We start from the raw sequence: 25,725 nt of genomic DNA, 5'->3' as shown, positions 1-25,725 counted from the left end.
CCATAACAAGACACTGTTTAGGGATGTTTACATTGAAGCGATTAACGCGGAAGCAGGAAAACAGGCAGGAACTAGGATCTATTGCAATCTGTTCACCACATTTCCAAACTCCGTATCCCAATTAGCTGGCGAGTTGAATCTTTTGGAGTGCGGGTGGTGAAAGGATTGCGGCGGATCTGAAGACGCTGAAGTATTTTCAGAACCAGATGGCACACATGGGCACCTCCTCGGCGGACGAGGCACTTGGATCGGCGGATCTCAGGGTGCCAGCACATGTGCACAGTCACGGGTCAGGGGCGCATATGAAGCATATGAAGTGTTTTCCAGCAAAGTATTTAATCCCCCAGACAGTCGTCTAGCTACGCCTGGCGACCTTTGGCGGCGTCAGTCCGGATTGCGATTTTTCATGGAAATTGCATGCACGCTGTCGGCGGTGCATATGCTGACCAGAAGGACTCGCATCCTTGGCTGGCTGGCAGCTAAATGTGTGAAATTTGCAGCCAACTGAGCCCTGCCTGGCGACAAGATGTCTTGGCATTCGGCGTGGGAATACTTTTGGGAAATTCTGAGTGTGCGTCTGGGAACATTGCAACTCGGACACATATGTTTCGGCCTGAACTGGGTAGTCCAGGAAACCCCACTGCAACCTGCGGTGTCAGGCCGAGTCCTCAATTAAAAAATTAAGTCTCACCAGATCCCACCAGAGCGAAAGGTGCGTATGCAAAGGCTGAAGGCTGAAGGCCACTCTTTCGCCGAGAACGTGATGGCCGCAAGCTGGACTTAACAACCAGGAGCATGCGTGCATGCGATATCATACCCTCGGAACACAATTAGATGCTAAAATGTCCGCTATTAATGTCAAAAGGTTCAAAAGCAGAGTTCTGGCGAGACATCGCCATCGCCATCGCCATCGCCAGTCAGCCAGCCCCCGCACCCCAATTTGCGACTGTTTTATGCACGCAAGAGGGATCCAGGCTAATGGATCCGGAGAACCGCATCATCGAGCCAGGCAGCAGCGATTCCCACGCTCCCTGGCTCGGACACACCCGCAAGCGCATCCCAGCCCAGACTGGGACGTCCCAGCCTCGATTGCCACAATTCGCCCCCAAGTCAGGGCAACTGCCTGTGAAATTACACAGAAGCAATTCGGCAGCCAGGCAGTAGCGGCAGCAGATTGTTAATACGAAAGTCGGGATGGCTCCGGGCGGCAGTTCGCGTTCGAGTACGAGTAGCCCCAAAACGAGGTTCGGACGAGATGCTCAATAGAAGTGCTTGGCATGTGGGCACTTTGGATGCTGCGGCAAGCACCTCCAATCTTTCTATTTATGTCTGCCCGGGTGTGTGCTTCCACGCTCCTAGTTCTGTGAGTGCGGTGATAAGCCCTTGGAGGCCGTGGCCCTTGTATCGGGTCTGATTCTGTCAAATGGGGGATACTCGGATGGAATGTCAGAGAGTAGTGACATAAGGGGCTAAATATAGGGAACCAGAAAGTAATTTGGGAGGAAACATTGTCCCACGCAGGTGAGAATAGCGCAATGACTCAGGCACAGGCCAAAGGACACGGGACACCTTTGGCTTGAGGTACCTGTCCTACAGACCGCCCTACCTCTGAGAGCACTTCCTGCAATCAGGCACTTGCAGTCAGCCGGGCTTTGTCCACTACCCTCGCCATAAAACTGCATTGTCCGGTGGCCCTTTGTTTTGGGAAGGATTTTCCATTTTTGCAGTCAACACACAAAGAGCCAGACAGAGGACGATTTTCTTAATTTTGGCTGGCGCCAGGTGCACAGCTGGTGGCCGTGGCCTCGGTTTCGGTCTCGGTGTCGGACTCGGACTCAGACTCGTCCTCGGCCTCGGATTCGAATTCGGATGTGCGACTGCCGTGTCATAAACGCAATGCAAATAAGTAAAGTACCCGACCGCCGAGGGCAGAGCTCCAGTGTCTGGTTTCTGGCCGCCCGATCGATCGACCAGATGGTTGTTGTGCCACAGTGGTCGCGCCTCGACGTTGACACGCACTGAGGCAGCCACCAAGGCTCCCAGCCAGCCAGTCGAGGTGTCCACTGTGCCCCGCAGACACATGCCATGCCGCACACAAAGCACACAGAGCGGGGAGCGATATGACGGTCACGGGCTATTGGCCACTCATTTGCCAATGTTGGCGCATTCACCACTTCCACATCCACTGCCACTTGTCGCCGTTGCCATTGCCGTTGCCGCAACTGGTTTGAATTCTTCATTTGCGTGCCGAGGCATCTGCGTCTTCGTTTATGCGTCCGAAAGCCGAGATACTCGAAACCAGACTACCAGAACCTGAGTGCAACTTCAACACTTGGATCTCTTTGGCGGGCGAGGGCTGGACTCCGGGGCAGAAGATATATCAAAGCCACCTTGTAATACCCGTGGAAAGAATAATATTATCTCAGAAGTACTTCCATAGCTTTGAAAACTTTATTGGAGCCCGCACCTTTGAAATTCCTGCCCATAAACGTATCAGGCTTCGAAGTATGTGTCCTTTCTCGACAGCCCCTCTCTGTCGCCGTTCAGTTTCGGATCGGCATCCAGCCGGCCGTGTTCTGGAGAGGACACCTTGTCATGGAAAGGTGCAGGCTCTGCCAACTGGCACTGCCACTGCCACTGCCACTGCCACTACCTCTGCCGTTTCTGATGATGATGTGCTGTTCGCTGGCGGGCATCCAGTGTTGATCGGACTGCCTAAATTAATAACTGCACCGTGCGGTTGGGCTTCTCAGGTGCTTTTGGAAAGTTCATTCAGCAGCAGGAGCAGCAGGTAAAATGACCCTGACGCTGGGGCCGAGCGGCTGCGAATTTCTTCGAAAATGCAAAATGAAATGCAAAATTTATTGACGGAGTGCACTCATGCAGCTGATGCATCACAGACGGTCCGCATACTTTCGGGGAAGATACTTAGTCGACTAATTGAATTGCTCCCCCCATGATCCATACTCCAGACCAGATCGATACCATCGATCCAAAGCTATAGAAGATGTCTTTAAGATGCGCAGTAGGTGCGCCTGCCAACCTGACACACTCTTCGCACCGTCTGGCGATCTGGAGAACAATCAGGCCCCAACACCTCGAAAGGTGCTAGACAGTTAATTTTATATGGATTCGTATGCGCATACTAAAAATAGTATAATGCTCCAGCTACAAATAACTACTTATACCTTAATTAACACATTTCTGCTAAAAATAGTTCCCCCCAGGGCAGGGTAAGAGCTTTTATCTTCTTCGAGGGTATGAGATTAAAAGACCATGAACCGATTAGCTCTTCGCGGGATCAGCTTTTATGTAAGATCGGGGCGATCCATTTCCTGCATCTCCGCCCAGATGCAAATTTGGCATAAATCGGATCTTCGCAGTCGAGGTGGCCAAGATACTGGGCCCGGCCTGTTGATACCACGCTGCACACGAAGACATTTGGCGCCAGCCGTGAAAAAAATGCAGACAATTAGAATGGCATTTTGGTTTTGCTTTCACGACGCCCCGATTCATTAAGATGCTCGTGTTCTATGCAGCATCTTGGCAGAATGTCACTAATTGTACTTTGGACCCAGCGGCCGGTTTTTTGGCACTGCTCGGATGGTGGCGCATTCGGTGGCGGTGGCATCTGTCGTTCAAGTGTCTCTGCTTTCTGGCACAAAAGTTCAAAACGAATAGAGCGGAGGCGTCCCGCCGAAAACATTGTACTGTTGGCTGCCACTACTTGGATCAAAAGTGCACCTCAGGTCCCCGAGGAGGGTGTTCCCATCTTCAGATCCGGTGTTCAAATCTGCTAATTCGGGCCATTTGAAAAACACATATTGCATCTGACACGGAACAATCTGGCTCTGCGTAGCTCGACCATAAGCAGGGGCCTCTGGGAGACAGGGTCCCTAATATTTATGGAATCGCCATAAGTGGCCCCCGACGTTAACGGCAATAAGGGGCAACCCTGGGTTAAAAAGCACATAAACAAAATTGGCGCATCGCAGCTGGCCATGTACGCGGTGGGGACTGGCACTTGGGAACAATATTTCTTAGGTGTATGGGACTTATAGCGCCCAGTTCGTCATAATTTGTCGTCCAAGAAGACAAGATCAACGCACTGAAAACAAATCGTTCAAGTTGAAGGTATTCTCAGGCACCTAAAGCAGCAACTTACCCTATGATAGTACAAATTTTTATCTGATTTTTATTAAGAACCAATTTGAAACCTTTCTTATTAATTTGAAGCCTCTTCACATTCTCCCAGTGTATTGAATTTATTCAAAAAATTACTCATTAATATACGAAAATGGATTAAGGCACCGCAATGTGCAATACAAGTGTTTAAGAAGTCATCAAGATTGTCGTCACCGTGCAATTTATGGGCCAGGTTGCTTAAGTTGCGCCACAGCCTTATTAAATTGTATTTCTCTCAGTGGAGGAAGCTGGTGTAGGCCTAGACCCGACTGCTCCTAGACCCGATCGCCGCCCATTATTCGAACGACACCCACATCAAAAGCACAACTGTTGTCTTCCACTGACAAACATGTCGCTCCGCCGGCCCGAATCCATAATACGGAATACGGAGTACGGAATGCCTGATGTTGCAGCTCGTAAAACCGTAGTGCATTCCCGGGCGCGTCGGAATGTGTGCGGAGTGTTCTAAATCTGTAAAAAATCCCGCCAAAGCCATTGCAGCTGTTGCCTGTGGGTGAAAGTGAAAACTTGCGGCACATGTCTCTTGGCCGGAAGCGCATGAAATTTTAAATAAAACGCCATGTGGCTTGGCTCGTGATGAGTTGATGTAAATTTTGATTTTGATTTCATTCAAATAAAGTCTCCTAATTTAGGAACGAGTAAGTGATTTCTATGGCCCCTATCCATGCGGGTATTTGCCAATTGGAGTCTGTTCTTAAAGCGGAATACCATTTGCTATTCGATTTTTTATTAAACAGCAACAAAAATCGTTATATGTCTATATCCTAGCCAATTGGAATCTGATCCTTAAATGGAATCCCTTTTAATGCTATTTTAGATCTATATTTTATAAATTTTTGATATTAAACAACTTGGAAAATCCTCACTTTTTAAAAATGGACCAGTACAATCTCTATCATTGCAACCATGATCCCCATTCTTAACCTGGACAACTTTTACCTTAAAAAATATATAATATCTTGTAACATCCTGTTGCACTACCTTTAAAAGATCCAGTTTCTTCATTTACACTCATTGCTTACCTTAAAAACTTTTTCCAATCGGCAAAAAATAATTTCAAATTTACGCGCTCTACGACTAGTGTTGTACAATGTTGATTTTATTTACACACATTTTTATAATTTGAATAATTTTTTAATAAAACAAGTTTCTAAAATTTAAATAATAAATGCATAAAGTAAATTTGTGGCTCAAATAATAAAACAATATATTAACAAAATCTGCAGTAAATGCACATTAAATTAAGAATTGGAGCAAATTGCTACCGTGCTTAAGTGAATGAAACCCCTGCCCGTGTAAAAGGAACAGGGAGTCGTACCCCGCTACTTAACCAGGAGATTAGATAATCCAGATTAGATATAACTGGCTGACAGTCGACATCTTAACAATTTCATTCCACACTTAATTTATTTGATCTTCCAACGCTGCGAGATCCAGCGAGGAGGGCACGAAAACACAAACATACGAAATTACAATTAGCCCTAATAATGATGCTAGGGGATTACCTTTGACTATGTATACTGGAGTGATTACATTCATATTGGGAGTATATAGTATTGCCTTGTCGCAATGCTGTTAATGCATACTTTGGATATTGGCCTAGTCCTACTCCCAGACTTAGTCCTGTTTTTTTTGCGCGGCTGTCTTTTTGGTCGCTGGCGTAGTGGTGGCGGCGGGCCCCTCGATCGCCCCGTTGGCGGCCTTCGCTTCGGCCTGTTCCCGCTCCATTTCCCCAGAGAATCCGAACTCGTTGACTCTCTTGAGATCGACGCGGTACTGCCAACGTTGATAAAGGAACACAAAGAATATGATGTCGTCGCGGAAGCAGCCGAGCCGGTACATGGTCGGCATCTTAATCACAAACGCGAATATGTCATCTATGAAGGTGTTCAAGAACTTGTAGGTCATCATGCGCCACGGCATGTGCGCCACCGACTTGAGCTTGTAGTTAATGAACAGCTGCGGAGTCATCAGGATAAAGCCGAACGTCAGCAAGTAGCCGTAGAGCATGTTCAGCACGAACGAGTACCATCCTTTGTGTTCGTTGTAGATCAGGGAGTAGACGAAGTAGGCCACCAGCAGGGGGAAGCAGGCCCATCCCAGGTACTTGAAGGCCAGCTTGTCGTACTCCTTGGTAGAACTCTCCGAGTAGGACCCCTTGTCCTGGAAACTGATACGGGGCAGAATTCCGAAGATTTTCTGCTCCCGATTATAGTCGATGTCCACCACCTTGTGAATCTTCCACACCTCGATGCCAAGGCCAACGAAGCAGGAGATGCGAATCATGAAGTTTGTCTCGTTGTCCAGTACATACAGAAGGATGATCAGGGATTGGAAAACGCCGAAGAACACGGACCGCACCGACAGGCCCTCTAGGGACTTGCGGTTGTTCCAGAACTGGATGTCATTCTTAAAGGCCAGCAGTTCAAAAACAGAGTGCAGGATGGATACGGCCACGGTGATACCGAGCAGATAAATGTTCGTATCCAAAAGGGTCTCCTTCAGCGAGTCCTGGTCTTCGTCGCTCTCCTCCGGCTGACTGGCGGCCATCAGCTCACCCAGCATGTTGCCGGCCCATTTGTTCTTCATCTGCTTGGCGGCGTATAATTGCCACTTAAACATGCCCAGTGGCTGAAACGTGAGGTGCAGCTCCAGCTCGGGAGTAGTCTCGTTAATGGGGAAGTACTCTCGCTGCAGATTCCAGTAGTCATTCACAAACACTATCGGCAGATATGTCTTGCCACCGTCGACAAACTTAACGTATTCATCTAGCGGCGGCGGCACTGTGCCCTGGGCCCAGTTGGTCTGGTCCACCACTAAGTTCACTGTGAGATTAGGGTGCCAATGGGAAACTATTGTGTCCTTGAGGTTCGCATGCTTTAGCTCATGCTCCAGCTTCTCCTTCTCGCTTGCTAGAAGGTTGTAGTTACGATTGACCCGCAGCTTTTTGTACTTGTTCAACTGTTGCTGTTGGTGACCCATGTGGCCATTCGCCGCATAGTTGGGCGCCCGCGGGTCGGGACTCTCGCCGGATCTGGTCACAAAAGCGTGCAGATAGACACTGCCGTTGTTCATCAAATGCTGACTGGCTTTCAGCTTGAGGCTGTGTGTGTAAATGCTGTCACCTGTTGGCCCCGATGTCCAGTCCCCGTAGGTAAGATCTTCTTGCAGCCAGAGAAGGTTGGCCTTCTGCTGGAAGTTGACCACGTCCGGCTCCTCCGAGAGCCACACGTGCAAGTCGAAGTCGGTGCCGTTTTCAAAGTAGTTCCACGCGGAGATCTTTGGACCCGCATTGGCCACGCTCTTGTCCTGGCCCTGGCCGGCATTAGGCTGCGGGCGGCGGAAAAAGGAGCTCACGAAGTAGATGATTAGGGCACGCAGAATCAATGACTTCGTCATCGCAAAGAAGGACTCCATGCGGGTGGGTTGCTGTTGCTGGGGCTGGCCCTCCTGCCCCTGCTGACCTTCTTGGGCCAGCTCAGCGTTCCCATTGCCAGCAACCACCTAGAAAAAAACAAGGTCGGTGGAGTTGGTTCTTGATTAACGATGGCGGGTTCTCCAAACCCCACTGACTTACCGCGCCCTCGGAGGCGGGCTGCCCTTCATCTGCTTTCGACATGCTGTGTGCTCAGAGGAAATCCACGTTTTTTTTTTACTTCCAAAAGGTTCTTCTCATTTAACTTGTCGTAACGTAGATAACGTAAACGTAGTAATCTTACGGATCAGATAAGTGTGGCCAACACAGTGTTGGAAAAGATAGATTTAAAATAGGGCTGGACGATACATTGTTAAAATAGTATGAAATAATAATATATGATATATAATGAAAAATATTAATATCGTCCCTATATTTTATTTTACTATATTTACTCTATTGTATTACTATATTGTAGTAAATAATTTTTCCACTATAGTTTTAAACTTGTGTTGTGCCACATATTGTGACACATCTTTCAAATATGTGTTTTTTATACCCTTGCAGAGGGTATTATTTTCATGTCAATTAAAAATGTTTACAAAATCTAAAAAGCCAACTTTGGAAAAACGCTTTTTTTTCTGTAATTTAAATTTCGCGCTGTAGCAGTTGCAAAGCTCAGAAAACAGGGATGAAGAACCTTATAGTAATACCAGATATATTTGTGAAAACGCGGTATACGATATTTTGGTATTATTCAATTTCGACACACCTAATTTAAAAACGGCCCCTCTTTTCTTCTTCTGGAACGATTTTAGGCAGCACGTTTTCTCTGGTGAGTTTTGATATGGCAAATAAAAAATTGCAAAAGAAAAGTCCAATAATGACACCATGGGCGCTGGTGCCCATTGGGAATCATTTGGAAAGCCCCAGGCTCAACGCAGAGCGATGGTAGCAAACTGTTTCCCGCAGAAAAATCCAGTTCGGACCTAACCTCGAAGCTGCCACACAAACACGAGCTGCGTCGCTTTGCGAAAAGTCAAAAACAGAAGTTGCACATTCTGACCTATTGTATTCCTTACAGCCGTCACCATGCAAATCTTCGTGAAAACCCTCACCGGCAAGACCATCACCCTCGAGGTCGAGCCGTCGGACACCATCGAGAATGTGAAGGCTAAGATCCAGGACAAAGAGGGCATCCCTCCAGATCAGCAGCGTCTGATCTTCGCCGGCAAGCAGCTGGAGGATGGTCGCACCCTTTCCGACTACAACATCCAGAAGGAGTCGACTCTGCATCTGGTGCTCCGTCTGCGCGGTGGTATCATTGAGCCGTCTCTGCGAATCCTGGCTCAGAAGTACAACTGCGACAAGATGATCTGCCGCAAGTGCTACGCTCGTCTGCACCCCCGTGCCACCAACTGCCGCAAGAAGAAGTGTGGACACACCAACAACCTGCGTCCCAAGAAGAAGTTGAAGTAGACTAATAGACACTTCTGCTCCAATTGGCTTTTTGCGCTCCCTCCGAGGATAGATCGTCGAAGTAAATATATGTACATTTTGTAAAACATCCGGAAAATGTAAAATTTCTTTCGCTACGAGGCGCAGCGCATTTAATCTGTGTATCTTTCTGTGGCCACGGCAACTGGGTTTATTTAAAAAAGTGTTTCGGTGTAGTTAAGGAAGTTTCTCGTTGCTCTAGGTATGCGATGTGCTTCAGTCTGATGGGCGGAAAGTGGCTCATCAAACAAAAAGTGGAGTTTAAAAGCGGATCATTTTGACGTTTATAACGTTTGACTTCCATTGCTGTTAGCGGAAACTTCTGATTTAAAAAATATATACTATTTATAAAAAAACAAAGATGTCTAGAGAGAAATACCGGCCTATGTGTGGCGGACTTAGTTTTTGATTTTAACCATAGCTCGCAAAGCCCACGGTACTGGGCTGGGATGTAAAATAGTGGCATGCATCTTTCTTCGTAAGTTTCACGTGTGGTATAGGCTCATAAAAAATTTTTCCTTCCTGGTTTTAATTTTTATCTTCAATTTCGAACTGCCCGGTCAACAACCTCCGGACTCCTGGAATTCCAATTTTGGGACTGGGTGGCAACACCTTTCAATTAAAACCGGCAGGTGACAATACACCCGATTTCTCGTTATCGCCATAACAGCTTTTAAAATAATTTGTAAAGTTGAAGCATATTTACGAAAAAATTCAACAAATTTGAGTAAAAGTAGGGAAAAGTTATAAAAACTTTTTAAGGTCTTGCTCTCCGTGATCCACGGCGATCATATGAGTCCTCTCTATACATTTCCCACTTTCCTAGGAGTTCGATGGGAAAAAATGAAAAAATAATCGAAAAATAGAAATTTGTTTTGGGGTTTTGATGCAGATAGATGCAGAATCGATATACAATTCGATGAAGGTATTCCGCTCAAGGATCGGGCAAAAACTGGCAAAGATATAGACATCGCCGTGAGCCAAATGAGTTCTACCCATACATTCCCCACTTTCCAAGCAGTTCGATGCGAAAAAATGTAGTCTACTGTAGTTTATGACCGCAGTTATGACCGGTATACAAATCTTTTAATTGGATAATAAGTGTGTTTTATTTAAGGGTGATCTTTGTTTTTTAATTCTTCCAATTTTTTCCAGGATTTGTCAGGTATTTTTTTCCGTATTAAATATTTTTGTGCGGATTATATCGCATTCGGAATAATCTGGCAAAATCCGAAACGTGTTTAAAAATAAGAATATACAACTGGTTTCTATATATGAATACACGTGGTATAAAAATATTTTAAGGTCTTTTCTCGGTCCTTATTGATGGTTAAAATTGCAATCGGTGCTCCAATTCCTGGCATCGCTCACTTAACTGAAGTGGGCTTTGAGTGATAGTCGAATCTTCGGACATTTGCCGTAAAATCTTCTTTAAACACTCGAGATCATATTGCACATGGTAATCGTTCATTGTATAACTATTGAACATCAAAAACTGAGTGGCTGTTGTTGCGGCCTGGGCCAGTCGGCGATCGGCAATGAACTCAAGGAGTTCTATAAAATCGAGGTAGTTAATGCCAAAACTGGCCCTCAGCATCGTCTGGCAATGGGCCTCAAAATTATCCATTATCTGGCAGTCTGAAATCTCCTTCCGCACAGCGTTGAGGTTGCTTCTAAGATTCTGCCACACTGTGGCAATGTTGCAGGCGTTGAACCAGTTGTGATTTACGGATATGGTATCGGTCAAATTCCACACCTGGTGGAACCAGCCACTGGGCACAAAAACGGCTTCGTTGGCTTTCTGGTTGATGGTATAGTACTCCACTCCGTGTTCGTCCAGCATCTGCTCATCTATACTGAAAGGGACATTGCCCAGGCGATCGGCCAGCTTGAGTTCTTCGCCTGGCGACATGATTAGCCATTTTTTGTGACCCATTATATTGGTGGACCAGCTGAAGGAGCCAAACACATCCGAATGGTAGGAAGTCCTGTGAAAAAGACGGTTGAAAAAAGAGTTTTAAGTTTGGAGTCACTACTTACCATGATCCTTTGGGCCCCATGTAGACAAACCTATAGTCATCTCTCTCTTTGTCGACCAGCATTTCGTTCAGCCAGTCAGAGGCAAAGTATTTAGGCACCTTGTAAAAGTCGTAGCCCGGCATTTGAGCAGCCAGATGCCAGTCCTTGAGGTAGAGGTTGTCCTTGGTCCGGATATCTACATTACTATTGATTTCCGACGACCGATTCGCCTCGATGCCACTTCTCCATTGGTCGAGATAATCGTGGAACCGGAGCTCCAACTTTTTGTGGCTGTTGAAGTACGAGGAGTTGCAATCGGCAACCGGGACAAGGCAGTTGTCAATCTTTTGTTTGAGGTAGTCGAAGTTGATGGCGGAGGAAGGCTCGGAGGGGAATGAGCTTGGCTGATTGGAGTTGACGTCTGTGGCTTCAGGCACTGTAGTCCATTGTTTGGAGCACTCCCAGTCCTTGGAGACGTCCGTAATGACGACCGGCCAGTTTTTGTGCATATATCGCCAGAAAAATTCATTGTAGCTTAGATTCCCTGCAGAACAGCGCAAAATTTCCCCCGGCAGATGTTTGTCATTTTCAACGGTTCCCTTCGGATGCAGCTCCATCCCCTCCCGCTCCCCTGACGCCATTCAAACTGGCAGTAAAGCTCCAATGTCCCGCACTCCTCGTACATCCACCGGCTTTTTAATATTTGCGTTTTGGTAATGAAACCTGCGTCTTTGTAAACTTAGAGATGCATATAGTGTTACCTTATCTTTTGAAAATCCTAACGATAGTCAGTGCTGCCAAGTTCGATTGTAAAAACACCTATCGTTTCAAAATAAGCAGATCTTTAAATGAGAAAAGTGGCAGCACTGCCAAAAGTATCGATACATCGATAGTAGAATACTGAAAACAATCAAAAACCATAAAATAAACACCAAAAACATAATTTTTAATACATAAAACAAATCATTTAATTTTAAATATCATAATATAGTAACGGAAATTAAATGGAATATTTAATTAAAAGTAATTACCAGACAATGAAACCTGACGTACTTGTACACTTATGAGTCGCTTGAAAAAAGACCGCGAAAATTTAAATTCGTTGGAGCTTTTGAAAAATTAAATTAAGAGTAATGAGACGTAGTCCAATGTTCATTAATTGTTTTTATATTTACTGCATTTCATTTTCCATATGAGATTTATTTGCTAAACACTGTCATTTTTAAGGTTTTAACTACAATTTTGTTTTACATGAGTTTATGTTTTGCGTTTTTCTTTTTTTCAAAAAGTTGACGAAATCAAAAAATGAAATAATACAATATTTTATTATTAGGTTTCGAAGAGCTTCTGTAGGTGTATATGCATGTCTGTGTAGGTTACTCCAGAGTATTGGCTATATCTAGGCATATGTAGTATGTTTATAAACTTTACAGATATATTTATTTCGACCTTCCAGGCCAGACTAATGACTAATGACTAGGTGTGATTACCAACAACTTCCGCTCGCCAGATCCAGTACAATATTACGATTGAATTGTTTGCTAGAAAACTATATAAGAGCATAGGTAAAAACGCTATGTACACATACAAAATCGTACAAAAACGTAACAGTATATATATTTATAGATTTGCGTTGCATATTCAGTTTGGGTTTAAAAAATGTACAATTATTGAGCTTGTATTCAAATATTTTCGGCTTATATAATTGGTTTACGATGTATAATTTGTTTACTTAGGCTAGACACATTTGACTAGATTTTCGATCGAGAGTTTTCTTTTCTATATTGAAGGTACAGAGAGGCTGACAGAGTCTGTGTCCTATTTTGTGGGGGAGTCGGGGAAGATAATGAAAAATTCGTGAATCCTATATGCTTAGCTTTACGTTTATAGCCTTATTTTATAATCGCAATCTATTTACAATTTGCTGTGTGGCAGGCAGAGCCACGCCCACACTTGGCTTACGTTCTAATTTAGTAATTTTTACGCTATCCCCTAGGCACCTTTTCAGTGCTCGTCATCTCCTAAACTGCTTTCAAGTTTAACTAAATATCTTATTCTGTAGGGGGAGATGCCCTATCCCCTCGACTTTCTTATTTATTATATTTACTATAATATTTATTCGATTACTTTTAAGTGTAAGCTTTCCCACTCGCAATGTTTGCATTGAATCCGAATGCAAAGTATATTTTTGGTTTTTCATACAATTACTTGATATGTAGTTTTCGTGTAAATTATTGGAATAAATGAAACTTCCGAGGGGCGAAATGAGTAGTTTGGTCCAGTTGGAGTTCAGTTCACCTGGCTGAAAATCATCCTTGTTACTGTCTTCCATTCTCTATTTCGGGATAGAAAGTAAATCGGATCCTGTAGTGTTTTCTGGGTTTCGTGTGCTGTGTATACTTAAGTTTTCTTGTTTGGCAGTTAGTAGATTGTCACCAAAATGAAAAGAAATTCGTTTATAGTACCAGGAGAGGGGGTGCCTTTTTGGCGGCCAAATAATGAGGAATGGGATGTGTAAATATTATACAATTCTGTGTTGTTAAAGCTTATACAATCGTACATGTCTAGTAGCAATCTAGTCAAATTAAATTGAATAAATTGGCTATGTATTCATTCTGCCTCCAGGCGAAGCAGGAGTTCCCTCGGCTTTCGAGAAGGGGGTAAGGACTCCTTCGGCAGCTCCGGTACAACCTCAATGTGTTTGGATCCAGGATTCAATTAGCTGGAGGTGCAATTGTACGGGTCGTCGGTGCGGAAATTGGGATGGTCCTCGTAGGGTTTCACTCCGGATGCCTTTTTGTCATCCCTCAGTTTTTCCACCTGCTGCATAACGCGCAGGAAATTTCCTCCCGCCAATTTTGTCAACTCATCAATGGTCCAACCGCCTCCGAGGAGCTCAGCAAACAGTGTTGGATACGAGGACACATCCTCCAGTCCTTTGGGGGTGCTATAAAGCAAAATCCAAATGTCACAAAATTTAGCATTGTTTGTAGAGTCGTAAACAAAATGAATGGAGCATGCAGACTACGGGCTAGAGGCTACAGGCTACAGGCTGCGTTTTCTATTCTCTCTATGGCACATATTTCAAAATATAGTCTCCGCACAATTAAATCTAATTTTCATGCCAAACATGAAAAATAAATTGAATCAACAACAAGCCGACGCAAAGCCGGTGGCAAAACAGCTCGTGTGCAGGACATTCTAGGCGCAATAAAGCATTCGAGTCAAGTTACAGCCAAAAGCACATCGACAAAAACAAATAAATAATGAACAACACACAAAGGAATATAAATAATAAATAAAATTGTGCTGGCCGAACGCTCAAGTGCTTGGTAATCATATTTTATGAACAGGCATTCGAACAAATAAATAATAATTAACTTTTATACTCGGGCGTTTAAGCCAAACACGATTTAAATGGAACGGACAGCAAACATGCGGCAAGGACAGTACGCAAAGGATGCTCTACTCAGACTTGAATCGGTCTTAAAAAATAATATATTATATAATAGTTTCTAGAGTTAATAATCTGTATTATAGAGCATGCATACATTTTATATTTCTCTAAAATAAGCCAATCCTCATGCGATTTTTAGTTAAAGGAGTTACGAAAATGGGGCATCTCTCCCTAAAATTTAAAGCCATGTTGTTTTTGCCAGAGTGCGTGGCTTGCAGAGGACCAGACACTAGACCATTTGACATTTAGTAATTTCACAGAATTTTAGATTATTTATTGTGTGATATTCGTGCTGGTATCGTTGTGGGTTTGGGGCAATTGGCCCATAAATATTCATATACGCAATTTCAGATTTCTTGTTTTTATTTTTCCCGTTTCCCCTTCCCCGGAACATGCTGTTGTTGTCAATTTTTGTGGCAAAAACAAAATGAAGTTCATTTTAGTGGAAATTGATTTACATGGAAGGATATTTGTAGTTGCTTTTTTGGCTGAGACCCAACCACTTTTGTTGCTCGAAACATGTTGACCATGTACTCAAAATATTTAATTCAAAAACAGCCACGTTGGGACGAGCCAGGGTGACACCGAAGGCTGGCGGACCAAAATTCAGCTTCAAAATGTTGTTTGTTTTTGCATTGTGTCCACGATGCAATGGAATGGAAATCTATGCAAATGCACTCTCCCCGGCACCACTAGAATAATTACAACGATAATGAAGACGAATGACACTGATGATGACACGGTAGGTAAAAACGAGGGCCCTCAATGTGGGACATTTGGCCACCGGGCCTATTCAGGGAGGTAATGCATACACCTAATGGACACGGTCCTTAAATAGTATTGGATTTAATTTCCGCCATTCTGATAGTATTTTTGAGACTTTAATTGGCCATTGAATTTGGATTTTACTATTATTTTGTGTTTTGTTTTAAAAGGCAAGGTCTAGGATATATGCGGCCCTGTTTTCCCACCGAAGCAAATCCCTTTACGACTTCGATAAGCCCCCAATTCCAGCTCGCGATAATCTTTTATCGTTTGGCTGGCGAGAGCTCATTAAATTATCTTAAAACTCTCGTAAAAAGATTGCCCGGCGAAGGGCGGAACCGGAAGCGGAAAAAAGCTATGACAAAGGTGGCCATAATGAGCGGTAAAATAATAACGGTCTATCCACATCCATCGCACCGCTGGCTGGCAATATGCCAATGTTAAGCCCTCGGACTTAAATATAATCAATTAATAACTTAAAAAAGAAGAGACGGGCGCGCAAAGGCCGAAAACCACCTGGAGGAGTACATGTACTGTGTACTATAGAGGGACTACGGAGTGCGAGGAGCAAAATGCGAATTTAAGTGAAATAAATGACTTTTACTTACTAATTAATGCCATCGTAGCCGGCGCCCAGTCCAACGTGATCGATGCCGGCGACTCGCTTAATGTGATTAATATGCGCTGTGCACCAAATTGTGTGTCCATTGCCCGTCCGAAGGATATCGGGTATCGAAGGAGGCGGTGGTGGCGGGATAGCCACGGTTGCCATTTGTTGTCAAGTTCATTAAGGACCATTGTAGCAGGAGGTTGGGGGCCATTGTTGTTGCATTTGTAGTTGCCCAGAGATGCCATCATAAGTCAGCGTTATTAAAATTTTTTCGAATTTGAAATGTGTCCACGGCAGCCAAAAACAAAGACATGAAAAGAGATTCAAAGGGAAGACATTAGAGGGCTTCATTACAGTCTCCACACAGCGAGAAATGCTTCGCCAATAAATATCCTCACTGTTTCATACTGGAGTGTTTTAAAAGGAATGTTAAGAGCATTCTTCTTGGTGCCTGGGAAGAGGGCGGAGGTCTTTGAGGTGGCTCCAAGAAAGACAACGAATACAGGAAGTGATTACGAGACCCATTTTGATGGCGCGTCAAAAGTAATGCCAGAAAAATCCGAGCCCGGCCGAGAACAAGAGGTTCGGGGAGGCAATAATGAACTAACTGAAACAATAGCCTGACAATCAAGAGCACGGAAAACAAAAAGCAACCGCGACCAAGTCACTGACTTTGATTGATTTGGGCGGAAAGAGATATATGGGAGAATGGGCCACAATGGCGCTTAACAAGGTAAATGGGGAAATTGGAGTCAGGCTTTATGATCTACTTATTTTGCATAGCCGTACTTAATTTAGAGGGAGAACTTACCGACTGCATCGTGCACGGTGGAGTTGTCGCTGCAGGACAGGAACTTCGAGTAGAAGTTGACCATCACCAGGCCGCCGTTCTTGGCCAGGGCCTGCAGGATGTCGTCCTGGACGTTGCGGCTCGTGTTGCAGAGCTCGTAGGCCGAGGAGTGTGAGAATATCACAGGTGCCTCGCTCACCTCGAGGGCGTCGCGCATGGTTCCCTTGGAGACGTGCGACAGGTCGACCATCATGCCCAGTCGGTTCATTTCGCGGATGATTGTCTGCAAAGGAAGAGGCGGGGAGTGGTGTGATTAATCGGATCAGAAAGGTGTGCATTAGTTAGTTACTTAGTGCCAAGTCCCTGCCCCGGAATGCCTACTCTTTTAATATACTTATGTAGCTCTTGTTCGAGAAGAAGCTCAGCCGAAGGCATAAAACCTAAGCCGCATGTCATAAAACATAAGTAATGACCACGAGGGCAAAGGACATCTGAAAGCGGTTTTCATTATGCATGGGATTTTGTTTAACCTTTGACTGCCGTTTGGCCTCCTAACCCTGCCAGCTCTCCGGCCACAACTCGGCAAGTAAATTGATATTACTGGTCGCCTCCGTAATTTGTATTTATGCGCGGATTTATGGGGATTCATTGGGCGAGTCAATGGGCTTGTGCGCCGCCATGCGTGGCCCTTACATAATTACTAATCTGATGCAAGCCGCCCCTCCGCGCCCCAGGAGCCCCACAAATTATGTGGGATAAATTTATTACCCTGGTAGCCATTCGAGTGGTTGTGATTCGAAAAACTTCAATCTTGACTTTGGCTTTAAGCCATCGCACTTACAATTAGTGACGAATAAATTACCCCCTAACTCCCAGCATCCCCATCCCTGATTCGGTTAATTTCCAGACAAATTTACAGTGTATTTTATGGCCGATGCCGTCTCGCAGATAATTTTTAATTGCAGCCATATACAGCACAATGGCGACTTACATATGCACGCACCCGTGTCAGCACACATGCACATATCCTGCCGCGTTTATGTGTGTGTGTGTGTGTGTGTGCTTATGTAACAACCGTACAGTCCATGTCAATTGGAGGCGGCGGCGGCAGTTTGGAGCTTCTCAAATTAGCCAACAATTTGTTGTTGCTCCTGTTTGCCGTCTGTCTGTCTCCCTTAGTGTGTGTATGTGTGTGTTTTTGCATGGGCGGGTTGTGTACTTAATGGGCGTGGCATTAAGGACGAGCGCCAAACTAATTGCAACAGTGTGTGGGTGTGTGTGTGTGTGTGTGCGAGAGCGAAAATGTGTATTAAATACTTATTGTCGCTTAATTACGTACACAAAATGGCAAATAATAAAGGCTGAGGGGCGGGGCGGGCCGATCGAACTGTAGCAGGACATTAAATCTTAATTAACGGTGCATAGGCACAAATTGGTTTATGCACTTGTCTGTGTCTCTGTCTGTATCTGTGTGTGCCCATTGAACTGTTTAGGGCGGGGGCTGGGGCTGGGGCTGGGTCGGCAGTAAATTAAAATTACCAAATTATTTGGTGATTAATTACTTAGTCCGGGAAGCGGCAGCAAATAATTTGCGAGGCAATATTTACCCATGTCGGAGTATAAGAGCGAAAATTTATTGATATTTATGCGCTTGTTTGCATTAAAACCATCACACACACGAACGATTCAAGGACCCAATCTCTTTGTCGCCATAAAATACAAATAATTATAATCAATTCAATTGAAATATGCTCACTTTCTGGCGACTCGGTGCGCTGCTCGTGTGCCCAGAAGCATTTAATTGCAATTTTAATTGGGGAAATTCGGTTTTTAGTTTAGCCATTTCCGGATCCCATATTGTTGCAATTAAAATAAAGTTGCCAAATATCGTTTCAACAATAAGTTCTGGCAGCCATTATTATTAAAAATTTTCAGGGATGAGAGGGATCTTTTATTGTGACCGATTCAGACCGAGGCCAGGAGTCCTGTAAAAAGGACATTCTGCCACTCGAACAATGCACAATAGCTGACATTTTGACGTCCAAAAAAATCTATTTATTGGCAAGTGAATCCCGCCTCCCAAAATTCAATCGTTAATATTGTATCAATTGATTTCGGGCATTAAATAACGCGGAATAGACTGGCCCGCCACCATCTCTATAATTGAATATGCAATTTCTGATTTGGACCCCAAAAATGGCCATAAAAATTGCATGCACTCTGCACCGAAAATTGGTTGTACAACTGCAGAGGCAATTAGTTTAAGCCAAAGCAGGAGCAACAACGACAAAGCCACATTTAAATTGAATTTGTTTTCAAATTAATTTAAAATTTTTGCCCAAATCTCTTACCCAAATCAGTGAAAAAACAGGAACAGGACAAGGGTAAATAAAATAGACTCGGCGCGGAATAAATCCCCACCCACCCGTGGATGTGTACGACTGCATGTGCGGCATTTGGGCACTGGCAGAAACTCATTAAAACTTTAAATTGAAATAAAATAAAATGCATAACCACCAGGGCTGGAACATGGCAACATGCCTCGGAATGCAGTGCCCCGAATGATGCGATTAAGTGCGAGGGTCCACAATAAAGTGGGAGTAGTAAGAAAAAGCTTCGTTTTAATTACTTAACCAGTGGAGTGGTTTCCCTTTCACCGGCGAGATAGGATAGTCCTGACCAGTTATCAGTTATCCATTATCAATTATCAATTATCGCTTATGCACGGCAAACAGAAGAAATTCCAATTTGTAATTCCATTAGCCCGGACCCATAACATTTGATTTATATGCGTGTGTTTGCAAAATGCGTAAGTGTTTGCAAATGCATTTTCAGGGCTATCCCGGCGTGGAGTGGGGCGTCGGAAGGGCTGTGGCTGTGGCTGTGGCGGAAAACCGCCATCGTCTTGGGCTCTCGAGGTTGTTTAAATATTTGAAAATCCATTAAGCATATTGACAATGCCGATGTGTCTGTCTGCGTTAGTATTGGGGATTGTGTGTGTGGTGGGGGGTGTTTGTGTTTGTGCTCGGGCGGGAGCCTGCATCCCGACTCTTATTTAAATATGACCGCCTTGGGCTTTTCCTTTCCTTACGATTTTTTCGCTTCCCTCCGACTTGGCTCCTGCTGAATGGATCATTAGTGCAGCTAATGGCGCAGACAATAAATGGCGCGGCCACGCCTACAATTTGAATTTGAATATGAATTGAAAAGGGCATAGGCTGCACTTGGAGAAATGGAAATGGCTCTTCCTTCTGATAAGCCTGGAAGCAGGGTCCTTTAAATTATTCATTCAAACTCCCCGCACAAGTTTTGTCGCTGTGTCCCGACATCGGACGGGGGAAACCGGCGAGGGAGGCCGAGGATGTGTCTGAGGGGCTTACCACAAACAGACGCCGCTGGCGTTTCCGTCCAAGCGATTGGAGTTGAATGTAGGCGGCGCCAGGACCAAGACATAAAACGGATTTATTAGGTCATTGCTGGTTTTCGCCGACGGGGGAGGAGTGAGCCAACGGTGGGCGGGGGTGGGTAGGACAGGCCCTGGGAAATGAAGTGTGGACATGCCGGTTGGATTTGGGCGTGGAGCCTCATTATTTTGGCTAATAATTTCTGCAAAATGCCAAGCCACTTTGTGCTGACACTGAAGTTGTTATTTGCAAATTGAAAAGCAAAACAATGGGCATAAAAAATGGCATCTGATATATGGAAATGGCTTTTAAGAGGAACTTTTAAAGACATGGATAGTTACTTAAAGAAGAGTTCCAAGAAGAGACTTCAACCTTCATCGTCTAGAGTATCCTGATGCCCGCAGGGATCTTGCTCGTGATTACCAATCAAATGCCGAATACAGCGAGGGAACTGTTTACTCTTGGCTCGATTGCAGGGCACAAGCCACAGTTGGCTTCGGGATTCTTAGTCTCCTACATTCCTCTCGCTTTTCGAGTCCTTGCCTCGCCTCAAGTAGTTGTAGCAGAAAAACGCTTGCATTTCCCGGTCTTAAAATCTGTCTGGCTGTCTATCAGAGTCCCTGTCAGAGTCTATAATTGCGGCGCTTACTTAGGAGGGAGTGTGGAGGAAAAGCGCGCAATCAAAGAGCGTGGAGCGGGAATGGGAACGGGAACGGAAAAACTGCAACTGAAATAACAGCCGAGGGGCACAAAGGTGCGAAGGTGCAGACAGCAGCTGGAGAGCCAGGACTCGTGCCAGGATAAGCAAGCAAAATGAGATATAAGAGATGCTATGAGCCAAAGCAAACAGCACACGGGAGCAGCGAAAATATGCGAAGAAGCGTAATGAAAATGTTGCAATAAATTGCTTGGCAACCAGGGAAGAATTAATTGGATAAATATTTTAGTAATGCCACGAGCTTTGGTTGCCAAAGCGGGTAAACTTAATTACAGATGTAGGTACTTTTTCAAGTAATTTTGGTTTTCAGAAAGGGTTAGCATTCGCCCTGCAGACCTTCTAGGAAGTCCAAGTCCCTACGCAGGAATCTATTTGGGATCAAAAGCGGACCCTCTGCACTAGAGTTGCACTTACAATGGAATATTTTTCTTTTGGCTTGGTTAACTCTGGCTCGGAATCCCTCACTTCAGGCCATTTCACATATCCAGCAAGCGGAAAATTTCAAATTTGCTTTGCAAATTTGATAAGCAAGTTGGAGCATAGGTCGACGTGAAAAAAGCCAACATGCCTGGTTAGCTTTTCGCCGCCCCCTTCTGCTGTCTGACCTTCTGCGAGCTGACATTTAACAGTCAAGAGTGGCAGCGCAGACATTTCCCAAAAAAAAAAGCTTTTCTTCTCGGTTATGTAACGTATAGCCCGTGTATGATGTCAACATTTCTTAGTGCCGAAAGCGGCGAATGGCGAATGGCCAGCTATATTGCGCATACGACGCGTTGAACAAACGTGCCACCTTATTTAATGCATTTTTAAACTAACATTGACTTCGATTAGCTTGCTAAAAAATTCATTAAAAACTTTTAGCTGCCAAGACAGCAGGAGCTCCGCTGCAAACTAGCAACACCAGCAGCCAGTAGCCAGCAGTACACTCTGGCAGGCGGGCTGAATATTTTATAAACTGTCGTTAGTAAAAACTCACCCACCCTCCCAGTTGCTCCTTGCTCCTCCTGGCCCGACCTCACCGTCCCCGAAAGCAGAGCACACAATTTGTAAGCGAGTAAAAATCGAGAAAAAGAGCTAGGTAAACGTGCTGCTGCAAAAAATCCTGGAACTGCAGTTGGCCAAGATTGAGACTGGGAAATAGATGCTCCTGTTGATGGCGACGTCTGAACCCGCAGGGAAAAGATGAGGGGGAGTTGGGGCTACTGGGGCAGGAGGAGCAGCAACTAATAGACAGCGACGTGGCTGTTTGGTAGCCTGGCCCAAGATGGATGACAAAATGTTTGGCCAAAGTATTTATGGGGGTGGATGGGTTGTTGGCAGAAGCAGGAGCTACATCTTGTGCTGGAGCTCGAGCTCGAGCTGGAGCTGGAGCAGGAGCAGGTGGCTGGGTCAGGGGTCAGGAGTTGAAAGGTCAGCCGGTTGCAGTTGTCAGGTGCAAACGTGAGTCCGCTTAGAAAATTGCCAATGTGGAAATCAATTTCATCAATTTTCCCAGCTATTCCCCGTGCGGGGAGCTTGTCAGTGGGAGCAGCGCATAAAGTCGACTAAATGGCATCAAATCGATTCAGCTCTGAAGTTTAAATGGCTTACACAACAGTGACTTGAAGCCAAAAGGAGACTTATGCGAAGGATTATTGCAGCTATCACTTAAAGAGAACACAGTATTGATTATTTACTAGCAAGTAAAATGAAAATTTGTTTATATAGATACAATAAGAAGGAGCATAAAGTTGAGTGGAAAAGGCTCCACCTCTCTCCCCAAGCAATAATATATTTTTTAAGCTAATCCCTCCAAGATGCCTTCTTGGCCATATATCTTGAAAAAATTTTGTCACTATTGGCCATTCTCTGGGGGGCATACCTGGCTCCATACTTAATCATTTCGGACCCCGGCCTCGGTGGGGCATCCTCCCCCAGCTGATTGAAAATGAGAAAATTGCTAAATGGATTTCGGCAGCCTTCGGCCGTCGGAGGCTAGCCCTCCTCTTTTCGTGCGCACACATCAAAGGGGCGCACAAATCTTTTCCAGCAGACTGAAATTGTGTCTTAAGCTCGACTCAACATGCATTAGCAACACGCTAGGCCCTCGGAGCACCAGAGAGCCGAGGGGGCTGGGGCTGGGGCTGCCGGTGAAAGGTTTAAGGGGTGAAGGGCCAAAGGTTGTTCAGCCCGCCGAGGGCCAAACAAAGCCGCTTTTGCAGTTGCTGTTACAGTTGAATTCAGAAGCAAGAGCAGAAAAAACAGAGAAAGGATGGAGAAAGAATGGAAAAAGGAGACAAAGCCGTTACACATGTGTCAAGGTAATAAAGCGCCTGAGCCTGAAAACCGGGAATTGTCGAGAGGTCGGTGATCATCCCCCTGGCTATTCCCACAGCCCTCTCATACCAGAGCTCGAGGCACTAGGGCTTCTGCCATTATTTTTCAAAACACAAGCCCAAAATGCCACTGACAACTATCTCAAAACGGCCAAGAATACGGGAAATCAAAGTCCCCTTGTTAACAGCCCCCCTTGTCCTATTTTCGTGCCCGCAACTGTAGAGCTGCCATTTTTGTCTGCCGACAGGTGTGCACAATTTCCAGTTGAATCTCGGCCAGCTTTGGAATTACCCGATTGGGCTGGGAGTGGCCGGGGCTGGGTGGTAGGCTGCTAAATTGGTTGGATGGCAGGGAGAGGAAGGAACCTAAGCCCTAGCTGCCCATTCCCATAGTGTCACATTTTAGCCCTTTTATACGTGCCCAGACAATGGCAGAAGGGCAGCACTATTTAGGAACTTGTGTCTCCTTCTTTGGGGCTTACTTTTCCCACAACTATTCCGCTTCTTTTGCCGCTGCGACTTTGATTTGAGCCTCGCCTTTGGGCCAGGTTATTGGCCTAGAAAGGCCTATGTAGAAACATTCTAATCCCACACTCCTCGTTGGGGCTTCTCCCGTGTTTATGCTATAAACCGAAGTTTAACTTAAAATGCGGCTGGAATTGGTTCATGGATTACAGATCTCCTACCTTCCTAGAGTCCTACGATGACCTCTGTAATAATTTGCAAACTTATTCTGTGACCTTGTTGAATCAATTTAGAGTCTCTAAACTATTCCTCTCATTGCCGGCAAGAAAATTTCAATCCACATTCAAATTCGAAACAATTTCTGACAAAATGCATTCGATTATACAACAATTTGAGTGAGTCGGCTAACGGCAGGCCTACCTGAATGAAAAATAACCATTAGACCAGCTCAGGGGACATCCATTGTCGGCCGAATGCGAGAAACATTTTTAATTGAAAATATTTGGCCATTCGAAAGTGCCATCAACCGCAGGCCAAGTCGGAAGTCCTGTCGGAAATATCAATTAAAGAACTGCACCGAAGGGGGAAATATTTTAGCTGGACATATCGGCCGAGTAATTGCCGGGCCGAATTTCTTTGGGGATCGGAACGTGGACGTGGACTGAACATCCAGTTTATTGATTGTGCATTTAAATATTTTATTACATTGTTCGTGAAACCGCAAACAAGTTGCAAATTGATGGCCGAATTTTGTAGTCAAGTCTGCAGTTCTCACGCTCATCCTAAGGTGGATTTTGCCGAATTGTTGGCAAAAATTTAAAAGCAATAATTTTTTCATTGTATTTGGGTGTCCGGGTGTGCATTGTTTAATTAAATTCCAGTGCACCTCGCCCATAGCTTGGCCAGGAATTTCGTCAGCTTGCCACTCTCGTTCTATTTGCTAAAGAAATCAAATTATGTTTCTTGCCAAGCACTAGAAATGGTTTCAATTGTTTGCGCAAATTTGTTTTTAGAAGACAAAAAGTGGCACCACTTAAATGGGAAACTGCAGTGCTTGTTTCTATAAAATATTTTAAATATTTCTATATTGCCAACATTTAGAGAGCTCTAAAAAATGCAATTATTTTCCATTCAAGGGGGTTCAAAAGGTCAAAGTATTGCTTTCGGAGACTATTTTTAGACACAAGCAAAAATGTTGATTGCGCTTTCCTGCAAAAACCCACAAAAGACTATACCATTTCAATGGCAACATCCAGTTTAATTGTAATTCCAGCCCACCTTTTTGTTATATTTAGCTTTGCCGCAAAAAATGCTCACATGAGCTCAAAAATTATTTCTGCCCAGCCTCTGGAAACCAGAAAGCATTTGCGGGGCAACGCAACTCGATCCGACAAGCTCGCATTTAAGTCCAATGTTCCCGAGGCGGCACCGTGGCGTATACGTTATATTTAGCTGCGGGCTGAAACAAAACTTGCTGAAGCGCCCACAAAAATATTTCGCCTCCTGGCCGGGCTTTAAGGTGGGCGTGTGGCTTCCGGCCCCGCCTATCTGCCGACTCGGCAATTAATTAATGCTCATTAGTGGAGGAGCCGACTCCCAGGCAGGACGAGAGTCGCAGACACAAAAGGGCGACGCATAAAATTTGATAAGCATTTAAGCATGTAACTCTGCACTTCCGCTTCTGTGTGTCAGTGGTGTGTGTGGTGTGTGTGCGGGGCTGTGGAGGTGTAGGTGCGGAAGTGGGAGACAGATAGCGGCGAGAGACAGTCTACTAATGCACAGGCTGCAATGATTTATTATTAGGTGGCTGAATTATTCACGCGCCGGTTTTGGGGCTGCCAGCGGCCGGCGGGGGCGCAAATAAAGATTAATGATGGCACTGCTGAATTTTTGCACGCCCCGACCAACCTGTCAGCCCTGTCTATTTAACTGTCTAACCCAACCGAATCTGCAGCCCCCTACTCGCCGTCCTCTGTTGTTTCTGGAGGCTTCTTTGTGCAGATTTCCGCATCCATCGTGCCGCATATTACATTACATACAAGGCAGCCTCGTCATCATTCGCTT

General features: G+C 45.0%; 4 protein-coding genes across 5 annotated transcripts in view; 1 reads left to right on the top strand and 3 right to left on the bottom strand.

Annotated features, from left to right (window-relative positions):
• Window positions 1–5,594: 5,594 nt before the first annotated feature.
• LOC6497674 (cleft lip and palate transmembrane protein 1 homolog) lies at window positions 5,595–8,097 on the bottom strand. The gene is made up of 2 exons (XM_001961561.2): window positions 7,784–8,097; window positions 5,595–7,710 (listed from the first exon to the last, which is right to left on the bottom strand). Exons 1-2 carry the CDS (start codon window positions 7,823–7,825, stop codon window positions 5,824–5,826), a joined length of 1,929 nt encoding a protein of 642 aa, XP_001961597.1. The 5' UTR covers window positions 7,826–8,097; the 3' UTR covers window positions 5,595–5,823.
• A 212-nt stretch (window positions 8,098–8,309) lies between these two features.
• Window positions 8,310–9,230, top strand: LOC6497866 (ubiquitin-60S ribosomal protein L40). The gene is made up of 2 exons (XM_001961562.4): window positions 8,310–8,456; window positions 8,706–9,230. The coding sequence occupies exon 2, from the start codon at window positions 8,714–8,716 to the stop codon at window positions 9,098–9,100; it is 387 nt and encodes a 128-aa protein (XP_001961598.1). The 5' UTR covers window positions 8,310–8,456; window positions 8,706–8,713; the 3' UTR covers window positions 9,101–9,230.
• A 972-nt stretch (window positions 9,231–10,202) lies between these two features.
• LOC6497672 (2-oxoglutarate and iron-dependent oxygenase JMJD4 homolog) lies at window positions 10,203–11,915 on the bottom strand. The gene is made up of 2 exons (XM_001961563.4): window positions 11,159–11,915; window positions 10,203–11,106 (listed from the first exon to the last, which is right to left on the bottom strand). Exons 1-2 carry the CDS (start codon window positions 11,776–11,778, stop codon window positions 10,449–10,451), a joined length of 1,278 nt encoding a protein of 425 aa, XP_001961599.1. The 5' UTR covers window positions 11,779–11,915; the 3' UTR covers window positions 10,203–10,448.
• Window positions 11,916–12,293: 378 nt separating this feature from the next.
• LOC6497671 overlaps window positions 12,294–25,725 on the bottom strand; it is a 108,859-nt gene continuing 95,427 nt past the window's right edge. For both annotated transcript variants that reach the window (XM_014906288.3, XM_044716561.1), the window contains exons 14-16: window positions 16,781–17,042; window positions 15,968–16,043; window positions 12,294–14,084 (exon numbers count right to left, since the gene is read on the bottom strand). In XM_014906288.3, the coding sequence (XP_014761774.1) occupies window positions 13,856–14,084; window positions 15,968–16,043; window positions 16,781–17,042 (567 nt within the window). In that variant the 3' untranslated portion in view covers window positions 12,294–13,855. The remainder of the gene's footprint in view (window positions 14,085–15,967; window positions 16,044–16,780; window positions 17,043–25,725) is intronic.

Source organism: Drosophila ananassae, chromosome 3R, assembly GCF_017639315.1.
Source record: "Drosophila ananassae strain 14024-0371.13 chromosome 3R, ASM1763931v2, whole genome shotgun sequence".
NCBI lineage: Eukaryota > Metazoa > Arthropoda > Insecta > Diptera > Drosophilidae > Drosophila > Drosophila ananassae.
Note: the sequence above shows the minus strand (reverse complement) of the source record. Positions and strands in the feature narration are given on the sequence as shown.